Source organism: Rhyacophila brunnea, unplaced genomic scaffold (assembly GCF_057557595.1).
Source record: "Rhyacophila brunnea isolate RB1 unplaced genomic scaffold, BYU_Rbru_1.0 scaffold_14, whole genome shotgun sequence".
NCBI classification, from domain to species: Eukaryota; Metazoa; Arthropoda; class Insecta; order Trichoptera; family Rhyacophilidae; genus Rhyacophila; species Rhyacophila brunnea.
The window spans coordinates 24,894,298-24,918,016 of record NW_028232796.1 but is presented as its reverse complement, the minus strand read 5'-3'; the positions used below and the strand labels follow the sequence as shown (position 1 = coordinate 24,918,016).

The 23,719-nt window shown below is 33.4% G+C and overlaps 1 protein-coding gene across 1 annotated transcript; it reads right to left on the bottom strand.

Annotated features, from left to right (window-relative positions):
* Positions 1–5,448: 5,448 nt before the first annotated feature.
* Positions 5,449–21,840, bottom strand: CtsL1 (cathepsin L). Its single transcript, XM_085942095.1, has 7 exons — positions 21,712–21,840; positions 16,988–17,086; positions 12,773–12,978; positions 8,100–8,253; positions 7,396–7,601; positions 7,056–7,254; positions 5,449–6,444 (listed from the first exon to the last, which is right to left on the bottom strand). The coding sequence occupies exons 2-7, from the start codon at positions 17,078–17,080 to the stop codon at positions 6,283–6,285; spliced, it is 1,020 nt and encodes a 339-aa protein (XP_085798221.1). The 5' UTR covers positions 17,081–17,086; positions 21,712–21,840; the 3' UTR covers positions 5,449–6,282.
* Positions 21,841–23,719: the final 1,879 nt, after the last annotated feature.

Here is a 23,719-nt window from a genome sequence, read left to right as displayed (position 1 = left end):
AGAAAGGAATTCCACACGGTGGTTCTGCATCGTTTTAAGATATCGATAAATACTAATTGTACTTCATAGATTCCTCTACCTCAATTGATAATTATTGGTTGTACCCAATGACATTAATATGGACGAAGCATCTAGAAAATAAAATGACACTCACTTTGTGTCGGGTCTGCCGGATGGCGAAATTCATATTTTAATATCGGTATCCTACGCTCAAATGAACATTCTGCTTGCAAGCGGTCTGGCGACACCGCTGGGTCTGTCCATACAAAATTTCTGACTCAGGTTTCGACTCCACCGTTATTATTGTGTTACAAAATGCCAATGTGCCTAGTTAAAAATTGTAAAAAAATCTACTAAACACTCCAAGAAAGATGGGATATCACTTTGCATGTGTTAGTATTATTTATAAAATGCAATGTTTAAGATATTGATGAATGTTTATTCAATGCAATTGAATGACAGGAACCATTGGACAGTCAGTCGCCTGTGATTCGCTGGGCTCACTTGCGTCTAATCTCCGAGAAGTCGTAAGTAACCGAGAATCTGTTTCTAACGCAATGAGTCATGACACTAATACGCCATTACAATAAAGGTTATATTACTATAAATTCTCGAAGCTTGTATCGCATAATGGAAACGGATACGTCAATGGTCACGTGACATCTACCTATACATCTGTGAATGACTTTCATGCACAATTTCTCGTGCGCGCCGGGTATGAAGTGAGTCGTCCATTTAATATGTCATTGGTTGTACCTAATGAAAATGATCGATTAAAGTTCAGTAGGCATTCTGATCAACAATCCTTATGCTAAAGTATATATGCAGCTGAGGCAAAAAATCATGAACTAGCAGAACTGGAACCTGCATCGTTGATAATATTTCATTTTGTGGAATGGAGACAACCGGGTCATCGACACATTGTTATTCACTACCTACTAAAAAATAGCCAAAAGTTGCCATCTTTTCTGAGCCTTCATTTTGTTCCAATGTCTATAGACCTTATACATTACTGCGTGTGCCCACAAGAATGTTGCACTGTTGCGTTTTTATGTATGTATGCCTCTATAACATGGGTGGCCAACCTGAGGCCCGCGTGCCGCATGCGGCCCGCTGGGTATCAATTTGTGGCCCGTGGAGCAAATAATATCAAATGCTGCCGCTAGATATACTAATTCCGCAAATTGAGATTCGATATTGGCTCAAGATTTTAAAAAGCACCGTGTGATTTTTGCTGCATTTGCAACGCCATTCTCCGTAGACGAGAATTTATTACTGGGAAATTTACAAATGGAACATTGTGAATTAATTAATATGTTGCGATGAACAGTTAAAGGAGAAATTCCATCAGGTTGGTTTGGAAGAGTTTTATAAAACTTATTTGGCCAAGGAGAAATATCCTGCATTTTACAAACATGCTCTAAAGATGACTTCGCTATTTAGAAACACTTACACGTGTGAATATCTTTTTAGTCGGATGAAGCATATCAAATCCCGAATGAGAATACGAATAATTACTGATGTGCATTTGGAAAACTGTTTGCGTATAGGAATAACCTCACTCGATATCGATGCACTTAGTTCTGCCACACAAAATCAAACTTTTCACTAAAATTTATTATTTTGTTTATTTTTTTTTTATTTAAAAAAAGTCTTATCTAATAAATATGTTTGATTCTCATTTTTGTTTTATTTTATTAATATATATTTTTTTTTTGTTTTGTATAATAAAAAAATCGGTTGTGCGGCCTGGTAGAAAATCTCATTTTTAGAATCCGGCCTGGTTTCTTAAAAGGTTGGCCACCCATGCTCTATATACTGCCCCTATAAGCAAAAAGGCAGCTATTTGAGATGAAACATTCATGTTTTTTTTAACTTTTCAATAATGTGATTGAATATTTTGATTTATGGTATAAGCCAGGGATGGCTAACCTATGGCACGCGAATATTAAGAAAAAAGAAATTACTATTTTAAAAATGTTTTTTTTTTGGTTTTGCAGATAAATATATAGGTACCTACTTAAGTACTTAAAAATAATGACGACATAGCCATTTTGTATTTTTTTCGGTTTTTCATATTATTATGTTTACCAATCGCTAACCATTGACAAATCGCATCGTATAAAAAATTGCAGGCAAATCCTTTTTAAGAATAAGGATCGGGGGATAAAAATATTCAATCAACAAACATTATGAAATTAATTATCGGCAGTCATTCAAATATAATAACTGCTTGTTATTTTGCCTCAAACATAATCTCTAAAAATGGAAAACCGTTCAGTGATGGAGAATAAAATAGAAAGAAGAGTAGTGTAAATGCTTCCACGATCTCTGTCACTAATTTGAAAACAAGGAAATAAAATCAAAGAATAAAAGATATGCCTTCAGCTAGAAATACAGTGAAAGATAGAATATCAAGAACGCAATTGTAATTATTAAACATTTTTAATAAAATTCTTAAAAACTGTTTTTTTAATTTTTAGAAAAATTAAAAAAAATACTTTTTTTTCGCCATAAAAAAAACTGCTTGGCATGTCAGATAGTCTAAAAATATTATTTGGGAAATTTTGGCACGCGTACGTAAAAAGGTTCGCCAACCCTGGTATAAGCAAAAACCAGTGTATTTTCAATCGATACTATGTTTTTGCTTATGAATCCCGTTATACACTCTTCTTGCTTAGAATGACAACCGTTTTTATGAAAAAAAACGAAAAACAATATGTCGATTTTTATACTGAAATAAATTTGACTATTAACCGGTTAAGTGCCCAGAGCGTCTTTGGACGCCTTAATTACACCGATTCTTATGTTAATTACCATCAATTAACTAATTGCGGCATAGATAGGATTAATTTCCTATAATTATATTATAATTACCAATAAATATTTAACTTCCCATTTCTTTCAGAATATCAAAATACTGAATAATTTAAGTTTAAAATATGATATTGAAACTATAGATGATGCTGTTGCATACTTTTATAAAAATGGAGGATCACTATGTGAAGTTGCAAAAAAAAAATCGGAGTGCTACGATCGATATCAATACATTGGAAATATTTTCTATCCCAATCTGAAAGGCATAAGCATTTTCGTTATGGGGCATTACACCATGCCGACTGGTTTACACATTGCCTACAGTGGAAGGGTCGACAAGCGAGCAGAGGTCGAATGATGTATTTGGTGGTTCGTGTTTATGCTACTGCCCATTCCACTTGTATTGATTTACTGCTGGCAGTACATATCATGACCATACAATCAAATGTAAACATGTATGTGCGGGGGTAATTGGGACCTAAAAAATACCTCTTGAAGGACCTCGGCGTCGTAAGTACGTTAATTTAAATCGATCTTTTCGCAAAAATCACCAATCATCGGAGATTTTATTTCAAGAAACATTATTATTATTATTGATATTGTCTGCCGCTGAACATTATTATTATTTTATAAACACCTGCAAGATGTACGCCGATCAGAAAACAGGGCTGTCAAAATAATATTATGAATTAATATTTTTAAAATGTTAATTTCATCATAGTTTTTAATCAAACCTGTGCAAGTACGTACTGATAACTTGGGTGGATTTGGTAGCAAACATACTATTGATATATATACGGGTATATTATTATTATAACCCAATTCAAATTGAACATAGGTTGATACTCAAATACTATTATAGTATGTTTATGATTTCGAGAAAATAATACGATGGTAAAATTAATCCATATCAATTATTTGAAAACATTACATTCGCACACAAGATAACATCATAATGTGTATATACTTATCTAAATGACGAATGACATTCATGAGTGAACGGCTGAAAGCTTGGAAATGTATTTTTTTCTATTTCAAAATCTTTTAATTGTGTATTATTTCATTACAGATTCAAGGCCAACTTCATATAACTAATAAAAAATACTGTTTGTTTCTACGAATAAAAAAAGACAGGAAGGAAGATGTGTACAAATCACGGCAATCAGAAAGGCCGGCAAATATGGCCGACAATGCGTGATACACAAACATAAAATACACAAAATTACAAACACATTCGAAGTTTGCCGCACACGTACAGACCACGTGGTATTTGTTTACGCAAAATCGTTGCTTTTCAAATTGGCGAATTTGATTGCCAGATTTTACTGCGATGAATCAGTATGTTCCTTCTTGTCTTTTTTTATTCGTAGGTTTGTTTACTATGCACACCGAGAAATTTCCATTTATAAAATCGGAAACGATTTTTAGAGAAGAGTTTTGGAATATAATGCAACCAAAACTGGAAAAAATTCCATCATGGGTGTTGACTTCCTGAATTAGTTAACCCCAGGTCCATGCCACTACGTGAACCACAGTGGATATTAAGCCATTTCCACACTGGCAACAAGTTGCTGGCAACCTCATTAAATTTTACGATACTTACCATAATTGCTTAAGAAATTTTACGATAATCATAATTATCGTAAAATCTAACGAGGTTGCCAGCAACTTAACTTGTTGCCAGTGTGGACCCGGCATTAGATGCACAAAACTTAAATAACATATATTATAAATAAAAATTTAAAATTATAAATATTTATGATTTATGTCTTCGACAGCCCTGATGAAATATGAGTCGGATCGAGTCATAGAGCAAATTTATTGACACAAACAACTTTGACACGACCTTTTTATATTAACTAGTAGACCAAATATTATGGACCACATGTTAAAAAATCATATTTTCAATTCTCAAGGCCAATTCTGTAGAACATCCCCTTAAAACAGGGACCAAAATTACTAAGCAGAAAGATAGATCATTGTCACATTTAAGTCAGTTTTGAGATAAAGTGAAAAAACTTAAGGCTATAACTTGACACCTCGACTGCCGGTCTCCGATTGGCAACTAGTGAGAAATTTCATCGCACCTACTGCTGAAAATTATTTGCCGTTTCACTGAAGTACGCTCGTAATAACTTCCTTGTTATATTATTTATTAAATTTAATAAACTAAAGTTATGTCAATTTAATATTAATTACATCACGTGATGTATGTATAGTTTTGGGAAAAAAATAATATATAATATATTAATTTTCTTTGTCAAAATATGTTTGTGACAATAATCTTTCTTTTGAATTTCAATGTTTTCTCCCAGAGGCAGTGTTTGGACAATGATTTTTATTAATTTTTTCTAAGGATGCCACCTTACAAAATTCTCCACAAAATGCATATTTTGCGATTTTTGTGGACAATGATCTCTCTATCCACTTACACTTCATTTGTTTGCTGACCTTTTAACAAAACGATAAATTACTAATAGTCAGCATTCAGCACTAGAATTAAAATCTCAATCCAGTCAAAATACGACAAAAGAAGTTTTGCCACAGAAATCTGCATTAATGAGTCAATGGGTGATCGTGTCACACCAATAAGGAAGGAAATATACAATCTGCCACTCCAATGAAAACACATTGTTTTATTAATTTTGGGTTTATTTTCTCCGATGTTTTCTTACAATAGTAAAATTTTGTATACATATTTTATATTAATTTTAAATGTATAAGACAATCCAGTTTTAACGATATCAGATATTTAAAGCTACCAAATTGACAAGTTTTGTGACCTTTCCGGGATATTATTCTCAGTCATATCAAATAAATAAGGTATCAGGCGTGATAAAAAAAAAATTTGGTGAACGTAATTAATATCAATTAACTCCACTATAACCTTATATCATATACTACTGACTCCGCTTTCTTAAACAATATACTCACTAATGTCAATAATAAACATCACAATTCGTTCAAATTATATTATCCTAAAATAAACTCAAGTATAAAAGGTTAAAGTAATCATATTTTTAATATTTGAGAATCAACTCGAGAGACGGGATTAGAAATATTTAAAATTAGACACTACTAAATTTGGTTTTAAAACGACAGTAGTTTAAACCTATCAAAATATTACGTTGAAACCTAACTCCAAGGAATAGTAAAGTATTGTACAGACGTAAATTTTTAGCTTGCAAATTTTAAAATTGAGTATTAACACAATGCTTACGGGCCCTTTTAATTAATTTTGTAATTAATGTGTTAATTTGCATTTGAAAAGTAATTAGCAAAAACACAATTTTGTGCGGCCCGTAAGCTATGGGTTAAGTATCCAGTATGGAAATAATGTAAAAAAAAATACCATTCTGTAAGAATTATTTATATAAAAAAGGTGTGTTCAATAATAACACCAGAAATGCAAAAAAATAAGAAAAAAAGCAATTAAATTAGGTTATTTAGTTAAATTAGGAATGTTTAAACGAGAGGGAAGGAAGCTGAGGAAGCAATTCCGCAGTGGTTATCCTTGTTTCTGGCCATCTTGATGTATCCATCCTGGCCCCAGGTCGTTCCCCAGGAGTTCTTCACGATATAGTAGTCATCTCCTTTTTCATCGGTACCATAACCGACCGCCAAGACCTGTAACAATTGTCAATATAACATATTTTAAGAGCTCTCCTCAACCTGCATAATTTAGAAATATAAAAACAATACAGACTGTCGATTGGGCAATTTATTATAGTGGAGTGTCCCTTCCCCCAGCATCCCCGCATAAAAAATTATGCGACTGATAACACTACATATTTACAAATAATTCATTGTGGTTTATAACAATATACGAGTAGGGTAAAATATTTCACAGAATGCCCACGACACACCAAGCAGAGGCCGACCGGTGGGTCATGACATGGCAATAGACAACATGACATTTAGCACATGTGCACACACAATATTGCCATCACAAAACAGAGTAACAAGATAGAAATGTGGGAACCAGTCACCCGCGGACAGAGACTTTGAAGCCAGTTTCAGTTTTTCTTTTGGAACGAATCTGGAAAACCTATCCATGTCGACATCCATGGATCAATACAGGACGTATTGGATTAAAACTATAACATATAACTCCACTGCAATGATAGAATGTTAAATACTTTTTGTGAATACCACAGCTTTTATTTGACGATGTGGATACTTGTGGCTATGGGCCCACCGTCAAAACAATTGTAACAGATTAGTTGTGCAGTACTTACACCGTGGTCGAGGTTTTCAGAGCTGCACTGAGGTTCATAATAGACTCCTTCATGGTAAAACTGGAAAGACTCCTGAGAGGCGTCAATTGCTACAGAGACGGGGCCGGTAGTGGCCAAAGCTTCCGTTAAGTGCTTTTCGCTGGTCTGAGGAATGTCCATGAAACCTTTGTCGGTGGCTCCTGAGTTCTTAGGGTTGTATCTGTCGAGAGAAATAACATGTCATTAGAACGGTTTTCTAATTTAATTAGATGTATACAACAAATTGCAATTCCGAAAGCTGTTATAACCTGGACAGGAATTCTCACTTTAATGAATATGGAAAAAGAAGAATACAACAAACCTGCATTTGTCATCCATAGCCTCGTATGTGTAGGTGTTCTCAGTGTCGATGCCTCCGTTATCCTTGACGTATTGGAAAGCGTTGTCCATGAGACCTCCGTTGCAGCCGTTGTTGCCGTACGCTGAAGAGCAGTCCACCAAATTCTGCTCCGACAGAGAGATCAGCTTGCCGGTCTGGCGGAAGTGCTGACCTTCTAGAGCTCCAGTCTGCACATAAATCAGACAAAGATCACTTTACCACTGCATAAAAACACAGAAAATCCACAAATCTATTTATTGTTAGTATCAAACTCATTCAAATAGAATTTTCATACTTTGACGATAGCATTTCAAGAACATATTGATTTCTTTTCGGTTAGTTTATAGTTTCGCAATTTTTTTAGACTAACGGCTCCTTTCACTAAATAAACATTCCATCCGTCAAAAACTCCAAAATAAACTTATTTTATCTAAAAAAAAAAGAAAATTCATGGAGTAGTCCATACCAATCAGCTTCATTAGCTGCATATCGCCTAATACCTATCCATCTATGCAAGACTGTTGAAGAACATGCCACGTAACAATTATGTTTAATCATGGCTTTTAAGCACAAGCCGAAGAGTGTCGATGAGAATCCTTACAAGCCAACTATGGAAAAATTCAGGATAAGACTGCTGCCGAAATATCATGTGAACAATGTGTATTAAAACGACATGGATTACTTACGGCGCTGAAAGACCAGCAGGATCCGCACTTGCCCTGATCCTTGACAGGTGTGACGTAGCCCTTGGCCCTCCAGTCAACGCTGTCGGGTAAGTTCACATTGAGCGGCGACATGAATACTAAAGGTTCGTTTTTGGACGCAGCTCCCAACATTTTCCTGGTGACAAAAGAAACACGATAAGATTAACCATACAAAATTGCTACGCGATGATATGCGGGATTTTATAAAACTGGATTGAACCAATGGCGGTCGGTGTTTTGCAATAGCATTGGGATTGGGGTCAGGGTGCGCTTAAAAATCTACCGCATTTAAAGAATAAGTCAATTTGAACTATCTATCTATACCAATAAAACATATTCCAACAAATCTCGATAATAATAATTATTGTTAGTGAGTCAACGTCAACGTTAAATAATTATCTAGTATTTATTAGTCATTCCTTTTAATGAACAAATGTACAGTTAAGTCGTAAGCGGGAAAGAACCAACACAATTTTTTGCACGCTATGTTGAATGTCCTAATTTCATGAGACGCACTAATATTTATACTCGATATATATACGAGGGGAGTTCCTTAATTTCGCGGAATGGTGATGAAAGTAGCAAGTATTGGGGTTAAAATTATTTTTTTATTGTTAGGTAATCCTTTTTAGGTATACTTCCGCAATTTCAAGTTGATTGTTTTATTAAATCGCTGCCAATATTTAAAAGAGCAAACGAAAGTCGATGATAAATGTTTTCAAATTTGAAGAAAGACTTAGGTGGAAAACATTGTGACGATCAAGCACAAGTTCACGCCACTTCCCTCGGCTCAACGCCAACTCTTGCGCCTCCCGCCATGTCAGACCTGCAGCACGTAGGTCGCTTTTGTAGCACCGCTGCATGGTGAGGGAGGGCCGGCCATGGCAATGGAACCCTTGAGGCTGTGCCATAAGGGTATGCAGTGTCACACTCTTTGGCGGCATCAGGAACACTTTTCCTAGCCACGTAAAGGTCGTAAAGCGTCTCTCCATGATTACCTTAATCACCGAAGGCTGCCGTGTCAATAAGCTAAGATAATATCTTAGTGTAAAAAGACCGAAACGTTGAACTTCTCAGAAGGTAAATTAAATATGTCTTTGTTTATTTATTAAATTTCTTAAAAAGAGTTTTTAAACAGTTCAAATGATTTAATATCAATAATGAAAAATAAATGTCACGGTTTACGACTTTACGCTCTGGGCAAACAATGCTTCAGCCAAATAAATAACCCCTGATATGTTTTTTTGTTTATTGAATGTATTTGAGTGGTTTAGAAATAAATGCGGTAGTTTGTATTTTCGTAAAAGTTTGGCGATTTATTAAATCTTAAATGTGAAATTGTTAAAAATTAACTTGCCAACATTGTTATATAACAGAAACTGCCGTTTTTGTTTCTAGAGTCCTAATTTCGTGCGCCAATCTAAAAGTGTGTAAAAAATTCTACACAAACGTCATTACGGGAACATTCGACCACGGTTTAAGAAATATATAATGACCTCATTGTAATCCTGTGCAAACTGAAAATCTGTTTGGATCATTATCGCTTTGCGCACGAACGGAGTATTGTTCATAGTCCGCGAAGTGAGTGATACACGTATGAATAACAATGAAAAGTTGAGCGATGTCTTTAAAGATGCAGGCGGTGCGTAGCACTTGGATGGTATTAGAGGAGCCGCCGCTGGTGACTATATAATATGGCAGACAAATAAGCTGACTAGAAACTGAGCGAGTATTAACAAGACGCCTAAACTAAATGTATTACAAATTGACGAAGCAATTTCAATACATAGTTTTGATTTTGTTTGCCAGTGACCAAACTGTTTTAAAATGATTATGGCAACAGAAAATAAAATGCACTATGTAGAAATAATATTCTACGTTATTAAATTTAATCGCATGCCACAGCAGCGTGGAAACAATTATAAAAAATAATTATACCGCAACATAGGTAGCATCGAGTAACTATAGTAGTTTTAGCTGTACAACTTTCCAATTATCCAAAGTCCCATTATTTCTGATTATTTATCTATGACTAAACTCGAGGCAATGAAATAATTTTTATGTTATCTAGCATATTATGGTATGATTGAAAATTGTGATGGCATGTTTTTAAACTTTGTACAAGCGTCGAATAGAAGTTACATAAGAAACTAATCAGTGATTCGCAACCTGAGTGACACTTAAGTGTTTATTCCACAAAGTTTTCCACATCAAACTGATTTTTTTCTGTAGGTTTTATGTAGTCGTATTACATAAGAGTGGCTAGTAATACTTGAAAAAACTAAATGAAGGTTAGGTAGATAGATTTCTATAACGATCCAACATAAGAATAATATGTCCTTGGCATTGCTTGGATTAACAGGTTATATTTAAATGAAGCCATCCGCATGCAGTAATAGTACTGTATTGTATACTTCAGTATATGAATCCGAATATGGTTCGAAGATATTAAGCTTACGCTGTGGTTGAAGAAGGTTGGGTGATAACTGATTACAAAATGGGTTCACACACGGAGTCTTGAACTATCAAAATGTTTTGAATTCACAAATGTGCACAGGAATGTCATGTCAACTTTGTGATTGAAGCAGGGGAAAATCTATGAGAATATAACCTGATAACCAAGTGCAGAACATAAAACTTTTGAAAATTAGGTAATTTTTAGTATGCCATTCATATGCAGTCGTTTTGACAAATTGTCAGTTATGAAAAAATACCACCAGTTGCCATAATACTCACGGCAAAATATTTTGTATTGTTTCTGTATAGAAATACTACTTATTTAGGCAGCACGGTACAGGCTATTAGAGGGACTGCACTGATTAGGTTATATGTGCATCGTATGAACCAGCAAAGAGAATAATAATGTCAAGAGGTATCTCAAAAATTCTCTGGCAAGACTGAGCTGCCAATGACTGTCGTGTGCTTTGCGTATCAATGAAAATTGGCATATTTGTATAAGGATAGGTGGAGATTTCTCGGGAAGTTGCAGTCTGATGATTTTTTTTGTAGAAATCACATTAATGCATGCAAATAAATGAAACAATAAAATGAAATATTGAATTGATTTCAAAGAATCTGCAGGAAAATATTCAAAGAATGATGATATGAAAGTCATTGATTTGAGGGAAAGTTGATTAAACACTCATGTGTCGTGATGCGTCAATATTTTTCAATGAAAAATAACTCGTGTTGTCGGCAAAAATGGAAAATAATCAATATAAACACCAAATTAATTATGATTAATTACGATGACGTCATGTTTATTGTAAACTAATTCCATGAAATTTAAACCAGATTAGCAATGTGATACGGTGAGTAATTAAAATAATTAATGAGTGTTCTTTTCCAAAACAGATTTGTACGAAGAATGTGTAGCGCAACACCCCAATTCCAGAAAAGTTATCAGCGATACATTGACACATCAACCGACCAGCCGCCCATGTCATATGATAATTTTTTCATAATAATAAGTCAGTAATTTAGCATGATTTTGATAAGGTAACAACGATAATTATTAAATTCACCAAAAAACATGGAATTGATAAAAAAATAAGTTGTCCCAGATAATATAGTATAACAATAATAATTGTATTCATAGCCCTATATTGCTGTGAGAATTACAACCTATGACACGTGACAGCGCATCTATTCTATACACAAGACCACTTTCGGCTGCCATGGTAACAATTATTATTGATTGTAACAATTACAATAAGTTAGCCATCTAAACAGTCAAAACTGTCCATCTCGCTCTAAAATTTACCACAGCCAAAAGAGGTGCTGTTAAAACATAGCACTTATTATAACAATTACAACTAACTTGTAATTTTTACAATAAGTGCCAATACTTCGATACAAACCTACCCTAGATAGCTGCCGTAGCGGCTGAAAGCAGTCTTGTGTACAGAATAGATGCGGAGAAAGAGATTGCACTGTTCAAGTTTACATTAGAGTAACAAAAAAAATTAGATACAGTTTCTACATATTTATGGTGAATGCAATAAAAAGGAAAATAATCTTAATTCTGTTTTGAGAAAAAAACACAGTTACCGATTTGTATGCTCAATCAATATTGTGAGATATTATTTCAAAAAGTAATAACTATAAATAATTACATTATTATGTATTGTTAGATGTGAAGTGGAGCAGTTGTACATTTCATAATATAACTGTAAACTTGGTGAGCATAATATTACAAGTGGGGCACTTGTAAAGAATTTTTATCTACAGATGCCAACACTGAATCACTCTCATATTATAAATTTTTACAATCAATAGCCTGTTTGATTTAAATATAATTCAATATGCTTGATAGTAATTAAAGTTTAGTGAAAATATGAGCACAATATGTTATTATTTGAACAAAGAGAAGTCATCAAAATTATTATAATCTCAATCTAGAATAGTGTGCCTTATTTAAAATACATCAGGCAATATATTTCCCACCAAGATGATAAGGGCTATACCTATAACTGAAGTGTCACTTGAAGTGGATATAGTATTATATTTATGTATATAGATGAAACAATTCAAATTTTGTAGCATAGACGTAAACATAATAGAGGATACAAGTCAAGTAAATAAAAACAAAAATGCATGAGTCATCGGTGTTGTCAAGTCTATTTTTGAAATATCATATAATCGACGGAACTTACTTTGAAGAAGTCTTGTTGAAGCCGTTTAGAGTGGCGATGAACTCGTGGTGAAGCATGTCACCGTACTTGTTCAACTTCTGCTTGAAGCCCACGCTTCCCATTGCGTACAGCTTGTTGTGTTTGGCAATCTTGTGGCTGTTTTCCATGAATATCTTCATTCTGAACTTCTCCTCCGTATCGCTTCCGTATTTCTTGCCATGTTGTACCTGATAACAAAATTACATATAAAAAATTATGAAATATATTTCGGCATGCTTTTCCATCCACCACCAATCACTTCTCTACACACACAACTTAAGGTGTAGACAACACTACCCGCATCATATGTGTTGATTTTATATGTTCTATTAAGAAAGGCTATGGAAAATAATCATTATTATTACTTACAATAGTAGTTATTTATCTTTATGTATATTCTTAGGCCAAGATGCATAGAGCGTCACTTACCTAAAGATATACATTTTATGATATATAGTAAATATTGGTATGAAGAACATCCGCCTCGCAAGATAAGGTGTCAATCTCCACAACATCCAATCAATTGTAATAAATAATAATAAAGGTGTAGTTAAATGAATTATTGGCCACGATAGCAAGATGAAGACAGTGTTCCCACCATATAGGTATCACCCCGTTAGGTAGTTGCTTCTCGATGAAGCCACAGCATCGAGCAACTCTCGTGCCAGATTAAAAATGATCCAAGACCTTATTATGTATTAATATCCCTATTATCAGTATTTTCTATTCGAATAGGTTACGTAACCAGCCGTACACATGAAAAAATATAAATAATAAAAAATACTCATAAATGTAAGATTGAAACCGGTTTATAGAATTCATAACCAACGCAAATCAGCAGATAAGCTGATGGGATGTGTTAAGCTGATGATTCACTCTGAAAGGAAATGAAAGTTATCTACAACCAAAACTGTCATCTAGCTTTGTCGGCCACAAAATGTAACCGCCGAGGCTTAACAGACTTCATTTTTAAGCCAAATAAAATCATTATAATATTATTTAACCAATCCTAATCGCCGATGCCAATGTAAAAATATGATAAAATCTTTAAAAAATTATCCAACATTACAAAGTCAATGGCTTTGCTTAAAAATTCGAATCCAACAAACAAAAAACAGCCAACAAAATTAGTTATGTTAGTTTGTTCATTCCAATTTTGAATTTTTATTATAGACTAGCTGAAGTACCCGGCTTCGCACGGGGTCGCTTCGTGGTTATATTTATCTTAGATATTTGAAAAATAATAAGAGGTAATTATTTCTTTAATATTAAAATATCTGTGTAATACAATATGGCAATATGAAAATAATTATAATAGGAGTAAAGGTCAAACATAAGAACACTAAATTAAAATCGAATCCAAAATATGAAAACGTTATTAATGTTATAAATATGTAGTAAAAAAAATGGAACAAACAAACAACAAACTTTGTATGTTATATAATAATAATTTAGAAACCGCACACAACTGACAAAAGTTTCATCGCAATCGGATGAATGGTATAGGAACGCATACGAATAGTATAAGAAGATGATTTTATAATTCAGAAACCTTCGTGGGCATGCGCATGACAACTCACCAAAGTTTCATTGCAATCGGATTAATGGTATAGGAACGCATACGAATAGAAGAAGAAGAAGATGGTTGTACTAATTCAAAAACCTTCGCGGGCGTGAGCACAACAGTTGATCAAAATTTCATTGCAATCGGATGAATGGTATAGGAACGCATACGAATAGAAGATAGAATAGAAGAAGAAGATGGTTGTACCAATTCAGAAACCTTCGCGGGTGTTGGCACAATTACTGACGAAAAATTTGTTGCAATCGGATGAATGGAATAGAAACGCATACGAATAGAAGAATATAGAATAGAAGAAGAAGAAGAAGATGGTTGTACTAATTAAAAAACCATTGCGGGTGTTACCACAATAACTGATGAAGGTTTCATTGCAATCGGATGAATGGTATAGGGACCATACGAATAAAAGAAGATAGAATGAAGAAGAAGAAGAAGATAGTTGTACTAATTCAGAAACCTTTGCGGGTGTTGGCACAATTACTGACGAAAATTTTATTGCAATCGGATGAATGGAATAGGAACGCATACGAATAGAAGAATATAGAATAGAAGAAGAAGAAGAAGAAGATGGTTGTACTACTTCAAAAACCATTGCGGGTGTTACCACAACAACTGATGAAGGTTTCATCGCAATCGGATAAATGGTATAGGGACCATACGAATAAAAGATAGAATGAAGAAGAAGATGATGATTTTTCTAATTTAGAAACCTTCATGGGTGTGCATACAACCACTTGCCAAAATTTCATTGCAATCGGATGAATGGTATAGGAACCATACAAATAAAAGAAGATAGAATGAAGAAGAAGAAGATGATGATTTTTCTAATTTAGAAACCTTCATGGGTGTGCATACAGCCACTTACCAAAATTTCATTGCAATCGGATGAATGGTATAGGAACCATAAGAATAAAAGAAAATATAATGAAGAAGAAGATGATGATTTTTCTAATTCAGAAACCTTTATGGGTATGCATACAACCACTTACCAAAATTTCATTGCAATCGGATGAATGGTATAGGAACGCATACGGGACAGACACACAGACACACAAGACAGACAGACATTCATTTTTATATATTAGTATAGCCTATACTCTTCCCGCAAGTGCAAGCAATAAGTTTACAAAGTTTTATCGCAATCGGATGAACGGTATGGCTGCGCATTAAATACGAACAAACAAACACACAAACACACAAATATTAATTTTTATATATTAGATTAGGATAAATTTAGCATATTATTTTGGATTCGATTTTAATTTGGTGTTCTTTTGTTTGACTTTTACTGCCTTCAGAATAATTTTATTGTATGCCCAGATAATTATTTTAATATTGAAAAAAAAATCCATGTGCGAAGCCGAGTGCTTCAGCTTCAGCTAGTTATAAAAATATTTGAATTAACCAGGCTGTATTATAATATTAATCCCTAATTTTTTTTAAACAGCGTGTATATAATATAATCATTCTTTTTATTATTTCCATTGAAATAAAAGAAAACAAACAATGCAAACCTATTCAACTTAGCAATAGAATAGACATGACCATATTTATAATAATTTTTATCACAATATTATGTTAAACTAGAGAATACGATTATTGACCCGATTTTCATTTTCTAATCAGGAATAGTATTGAACTTTTACCCTTCGAAGTCTGCAAAATATACTACATTTAATATTACATATCGAACAAGCCTTTGACGCAGTTAACAAAAAAACAAACATTCATTTGTGTGGATTTACTATCAATAATATTTTGCAAGTCCTGAGTAAACAGAAGATGCTCATGTGACTGGGAGAAGTAATATCTGGGGTCAAAATAATATGACCTCAGCAAAGCTTTGATTATCAAAAAAAAAAAATGAGAAACCGTATTTGCTTTATTGCTTATCGCGTTATTCTTGATAACTGTCAGTAATGTGTGCGATTTACATTGAAATTTTAGACGTATTTATCCTTCAAATTATGAACATGTGGCGATTCGATAAATTTGTTAATACGAAAAAAATATATGTCAGTCCATTCACACATGAACACATCCATAATACTTTTAACAATTAAAATTAGAAAATTGTTTGTGTACACAAAAACTTACTGTTTCGTGTGAAGATTTCGGCATACCTAAACAGAATAATTTGAAAAATATACTCAAAAAACCAACTTCTTTCAAATGGAACCTACTATATGGCCTATAAAATAAAATCACTGAAGTGGCATTTGTATACGCAACAAACAGTGAATGCCTTTCTGACTATACCCGGACTGGCACGTGCGCACCTATATTCCATTTTACCCACTGCATGTGGAATGTATCGCAACAGGATTGCCCAGAGTAACCAAGGTAATAACAACTCAATAATCCGGGTGCGACTCATTTCACTTCTGGTGGGTACAATGGAATAAAGATGTGTTACGAGTTCTTAGTTCATTTCACCGTCATGTAGAAGAAAGCCTAGTTTTATAGACGGAATACATGAAAGTGAAGCTGAAAAAGTGGGTATCAAGACTAGTGAAACTTTTGTTTGTTTCAAGCATGGATAATTAGCAAACCAGATAGTGTGCACCCGAATATGAAAGGGTTAACAAAATCTGTTAAAAAATAATAGTAATTACCTTGAAGACACCCCAGTCTTCCTTTACCAGATCGAAGAAGCTGACTGCGTTCGCAGCCAGCACAAAGCATGACAACACGATTAAAAACTTCATTTTTATCTGAAACAAAAAAAAAAACATATCATTATAAAAATTGCTGACGATAATGATTGGCATTTACTTGTTCACAACACGAGACATTTTTTTTTCAAAATATATCGGTAGTACCTAGTATAAACGTAATTTCAATAAATATGCCGTATTTCCTAATCTTATAAAACATTGACTAGCAAAACTCAACTCACCTAAGTGGAATATATTGATATCCAAAGCAATTTGGTTGAACACAACTACTGCCTACCAATTTACCAATGGCAGGTTAGCTATACAACTTGTAATAACGATTAAGCAATGCTCTCAATTGTTTATATAATATAATTATAATATGTAATCAGGGTCACACAGATTACAACTAGCAAGAATAGCAATGCATAGGTTGGAAAAATATGTTAAACAGATAGCTGCCAAAGGGAAACTCGGGTCAGCCCCAAGTGACGAGTGTGCATGAATTTCCTTTCAGTCCTCTCCCACCATATTTGAATAATGTTGAAGTCTTGTGTTATATGCTCAATGGCTTTCCATTGACAGACTTGAGAATCAACAATAGTCGAGTATATTATAACAATAAAATATTTGTGACATACCTAAATAAACTATCTATTGTATTTTAGTCCAAATTAGTATCAAATAGAATTTAATGTATTAATTCTATAAAATTTATTGTCATAAAGGAAAAAATTGTAGAACATTAAGAATGTGTAGTTTGGAAAAAATAAATAAATAATCATGGTTTTTTTTTATTATACGAATAATTGAATATGGCCGTGATACTGAAAGTGTGCACTGCGGCATCCTGTGGCACCTCCCCGCAGGCTATTTGAAAAAATAATATTTTCAGACGATCTTAATTCAATTGACTGGTGCACAATCATAGAAGTTCTCAATGAAAAACACATTTTTCTTTTGTTTGTGGAATCCGTAGAATTTTTGAGTAGAATTGAACAGAATAAGTACCTAATAATATCCGACAAAACAATTTACATCTGATTCGATTCTGAACATACATTTCTAGTGTGCTGAAAAATGGCAAAGTTTGAAAACCACATGACTATTCTGTTGGACCATGTCCTTTGTTTAAAACAGTGATAAACAATATTTAATTAGTTCATTGACTATTCCAAAGCTTGTCCCTTGTTTAAAACAACAACAAACAAGTGTCTACTCAAAATATTTTTATAAAAAAAACTTCCTCATTGACCATAAGAAAAATAACTGTTGGAAGATAAGTAGGTAAGTATAACATTATAATATTATAAATTCTTGATAATGAATATTACTGAGAATGAATGATATGAGTATTATGTTCATGTATGTACCTATTTGGGACTTTGGAGGTCAACTGGTTGAGTTACTCACAGTCAGCTGACATAATAAATAAATACATCACAACAAAACAAAATCACCTGACAGTATAATAAAAAGATAAATATTAAAAAAAAATTCCCATATGTATTAGATTTTGTTCTAAATTTTCCCAATTTTCAGAATTTTGCAGTAAGTAATGTCAAAATTGTATGTTTACATAGTATGATTCCCTATGTGATTTATTGCCTCTTGCAAGATTTGAAATGTTGCCAATTCTATGAATAGTGAGTGATGGCATGGCACCCATTGACGTATTATAATTATATGGACAATGTATATTGTGAAAAATAAAAATATGCTAAGCAAACCGAGTCACTTACATAGTATGCCAGAAACGCCTCATACAAAAATGTAATTTTTTTCATAACAATAAAGAGATAAATACAGATGAAAGTGACAGAAAATGAGCTCTACCTACATTAAAATATAGGTCAATTAATAAACTTTGTTAATTTTCTATGTCATTATATATTTTTTTGAACGCATCTGTATTACTTCCTACACTAAATAATTGATATTGTATGTACCTAAAACTGAACTCTGTCTACATTGCAATAAGCGTGATTTAAACAGCTGATTGTTGTCAGATGTCTATAACCTTTTCTGGAAAAAGTATCCATTTTTCTATTCAGATTTGTATGGAATGGTGTATCCTGTAGATGTCGATATAAGTATAAATGATGGCACACCATGTTAATGAAGTCATTCTTCAAGCAATGTTTCAACTGGTGTTTTAGTACATACTCACAATAATTATTAATCATAATTAACGACTCATACTGCAAAAGCGATCCAATTTATTGCAATGGATGCATGGAACCCCATATGATTAGTTATCGGTGATTCAAATAAATATAAAGGGGCGGATTTCTGCGATACTGGAGTTTCATTTAGTGAGTGGGCCCCTATAATAATCATCAATATATTTATATTGACAATTTAAAATGCCATGGGACCAATGGGGAAGTACTGAGTTTACTTCATTTTGTGGAAATTAAATGAATGTGGATATTATATGATGAAAAAAAAAATGGTAGAAACTTTGTTAAGTCAATTTTAACAGACATCAATAGTAAGTATTCAGTTTATTTATCATTAATTCGATAATATGAAAAAGACAATTACTTCATACAAATGCTGATTGTTTTTAGACTTGGTTGATTTGTCATTTAGGTTGTCTTTCTCCTCCTTCTTTCCTGAGCGATTCGGAACCATTGAAATGTTGCAGAAAGAAGGAGGAAGAATCTCACTGAAATAAACATCGCTTTTCTCTAGCAAACTGAGCTTGCTCTTGGGACCGAACGCCCAATCCTGCCCTCAAAACGCCATCATTAGCCGAAATATACAAGTCCTCTATTTATATCTTTTTTTATTACCTATTCAACAATTATTAATGTGATATCTCTATGAATTTAAAAGAATATCTGTCAGTGCCTTCAGATAGATACGCCAGTATCACACTCGACTGACTTATCCACATTGGCTGGGTGTTCGCAGGTTTTCTATCCACGCGTCACCACTACAATCAGATCTCTTTAACTAATCGTGATGAATTAGAGCAAGTGTATTATATTCGAGAGGTTATATCTTTCAACTTCAGAACCTTTTGAGATATCGAGATGAAACTCTACTAAATCAGTACGAACAATTCAATCTATAAGCTGTACAAGTTAGTTTCCGAGTCATAACAGAACAGACAAATTTAAAAAATCTATAAGCTGTACAAGTTAGTTTTTGACAGTGACGTCCCGTGGGGTAGGCAGATTGAGCGTCGCTTGGGGGCGGTAGTTACTCGAAGGGTGGCAAATCGAGGAGAATCATTTGGAATATATAGAAATTGCTACCTAAACCTAGTAATAACGAAAACACCTTTCCATTAAAAAAATCAGCTCACTGGTTTTGTCAGGTTTGTGGTATCTAGTTTTGACTTCCGTTGCCCTTTGACGTCCATGGTGACTAGAAACGACACGTGCAGATTTTCAAATAATTACAGTCTGATATTTTGTTACTAATGTATCTCATACAACACGTTTCTTAGAATCTTAGATATTGGACTCATGAAAGGATGATAAAAATAATGTATAAAAAATGGGGCGGCATTTTATCTAGGGACGTCACTGGTTCAAGAGTCATAACAGAACAGATAAATTAAAAAAAAAAACAAATATATTTTGTGCTAAGTTAATTATCGTGGAAATATTTTGAAATCACAGATAGAGCATATTATTTTATAATTGGTATAGAATGTATTACCTACTTATAGATAGATTGAGTTGGCATTTGCTTGGCTGAAATATTGGAGCATTTGAGACAAAGAAAATCAGATAACGAATAGGTAGATAGGTACCTTATGAATATTTTAATCACTTTCTAAAAATCACATGATAATAAATCGATTTCTCTTCTTCGAGAAACAAATTGAAACAGCGAAAAACGAAAAAAAATATAGGTAGTCAAGGATGTTTTTATTGTTACAAAAAACGTAAAAAATATACATTTCGCTACTGATGTCACGATATATAAATGTATTAAAAGATATTCTGAAGTATGTATTCGTAATATAACCATATAATATTTACTAATTTATATGGGTATTTTTCTAATAATATCAAAATATAAAATGGGTAAGTCGAAATAAAAGCAGAGAATATTGAATGTTTTGTAGCTAAATATTTTAATAATTAAACGCAGACTCATAGCAATGCATTATATTCGTTTAGATCAATATAATAAAAGTAGAAATTCGCAAACAGCACATGTATTCGTATTTAATTTAAATAAAAAGTTCCACGAAATCTATGTACCTACGCTCTCGGCTAAAACTACGCGATGTTTTTTGCTGCGAATAACAGTACCAACGCCAAAACGATCAGAGAAGAAACAAAAAACTTTTGTTGTTTCGTCAGACGATCCAATTCGCGTGAAGGTGCATAGTGTAAAAAATCCAATGTCGATGGACGGCTTCAGCATCCTTTGTTCTTTAGATAAAATAATGCGTAGAAAATGCAAACATTGACGATTTCGCAGTAAAACATGCCTGTAAGCCAGGCGTCTGAATGACCAACCAATAAAAATAGTCTCCATTAATAATGACCTATAAATATATTGCAGGATGATGTAAACATGCTGTATAATTAAATAATAAAATTAAAACGTCAACATGTTGTACGATGATTCAATAACATGTCAGATTATTAATCACGTTAAATGAGATTCAATAAAACCAAGTACACAATAGTCTAAAAATACAATGAACTTACCAAATATACGACACAATAGATAAAATAACTGTTCGCAACCGAAATTAATTATAAATAACGAGACTGCCGAGACTGTTGCAGGGCCAAAATGATTTAACGTGCGACTGGAGTTGACACTGATTATATATTGAAAAAATAAATTAGAAAATCAACTGCTTTACTCGCTCAGTGCTGCCAGGTATGGTGTGAGTTTTGTATAATTTCCCTAAGCCTATAAAAAGGTATCAATACGGTATCACAAAATTATCTGGAGAATTGTTGGGGGAGCCACAGTCCAAAACTACGTATCCAATATGGTGTCATTGTAATTCCATTTTTATCCGCCTACAGATAACTTTGGCCCTCCTCCCACGGCGCAACTGAAATCTGACAGAACTGGTTTGTGAAGGAAATCATAAACTGGCCAATGTGATGCTTCGCACACGGCGCTACTGAAACCACTTGAAATAATAATCACATAACCTCAAACTGTCAAACTGAACCATCAGCTGTTTTGTACAAAAACCGACAACACGCACGCTGCTGCGTTTATTCGATTAGAATTAAGCTATTTCAATTTTTCTTATCTTGTACTTTTTACGTTTTGGGTTGTTAATGATTTTTATAGCATGACACATGTTCGCAGTGTGACCAATTTTGGTAAAAAATATGATTTTTCACCGAATCTAATGATGTTGGTACCACTGTTTTACGGTGACTGGAAACTTCAAAGACCGCGCGACTAGCATGTCGCGTCTCTTCGCGACCGTTTTGAAGCTGAGAGATTCCAGTCTCGCCGTCAGCGAGCCGCCATTGAAATACATTAGCTAGATACTGGCTGGAATTTTAGTTTCAGTTCCGACGGACATAAGTTGCGCCGTGGGAGGATGGCCTTTGTGGGAGAGGATATTGGTATTGGGTATTTTTAGGATACTTACCGACATTTTGCTTTGATACGATATCGATATATTTTTTTAAATATCACGACACGGACACCCAGTCTCTGCCATAACTATGTTTTTGTTTTGAAAGATCATCACGCAGTTGCTCTGAGTTTTCACGAGTTGCTATAATTCCCATAAGTCCTAGACATTTCGCGTAGAAAGAGTTGAAGCCGTTCCCATTATTTTTTGCACAACCAGCTCTCTTTGCAAAGTACCATATTATACGGTAATGTGCATAATATCATCTACTTAAATCTATCGACAAGTCTTTATTATAATTATTATATAATTGTAAGTACTAATATATATTAATACCTACTACAACAGGCCATGAGACCCAATGATAATAATGTAGCGACAGTAATTCAGTACCTAGTAGAAGTGAAACTATCAAAAACCCAGGTTCTTAAAAAAATCACATTAATATAATTATTATTGTGTATCATCAGAACCCAGAGCCATCGGATAAAAAGCCACGCACTGGACTAAAGGCCACCATCTTGATGGTCTGTCCATCGCTAATCAGAGGGAAATCCGAACCAGGGCAGGTTTTATTGCATGTATTATTGGTTTTCATCACTTTGATTTTCATTAACATTAGACATTAATTATAAAATATAATATGTAGGTATATTATCACCAGTGAACACATTTTAAAAATGCACTTATTACGGTGAATCAAGATTTCATTGAATTTTGATTTATAAAATAAATACCCAAGTGCCTAACAGTATTTTGGATTAAGTGTTTCTAAATTATCTTTCTTATTCTATACTAAACTATCACAAAATCATAGGAATATTCATTTTACATATTACAATAATTGAGTCTATAATAATTATTGAAATAATTCTAGTTTCCTATTTTTTAATTTTCTACCACAATTTTTCTTTATCGGGAGAAAAATCCCACATCATGGCATCACGTTCGAGCATGTGTGATTTTTAAAACTTGCCATATGGTTGATCAATTTTACCCCCATAAATGACATAAATATTATACAACATAGTTACTTAAAAATTAATTGATATTTTATTGGAATTATTATGTACATAACGAAACGTTAAATCTCAAACTATGACCGG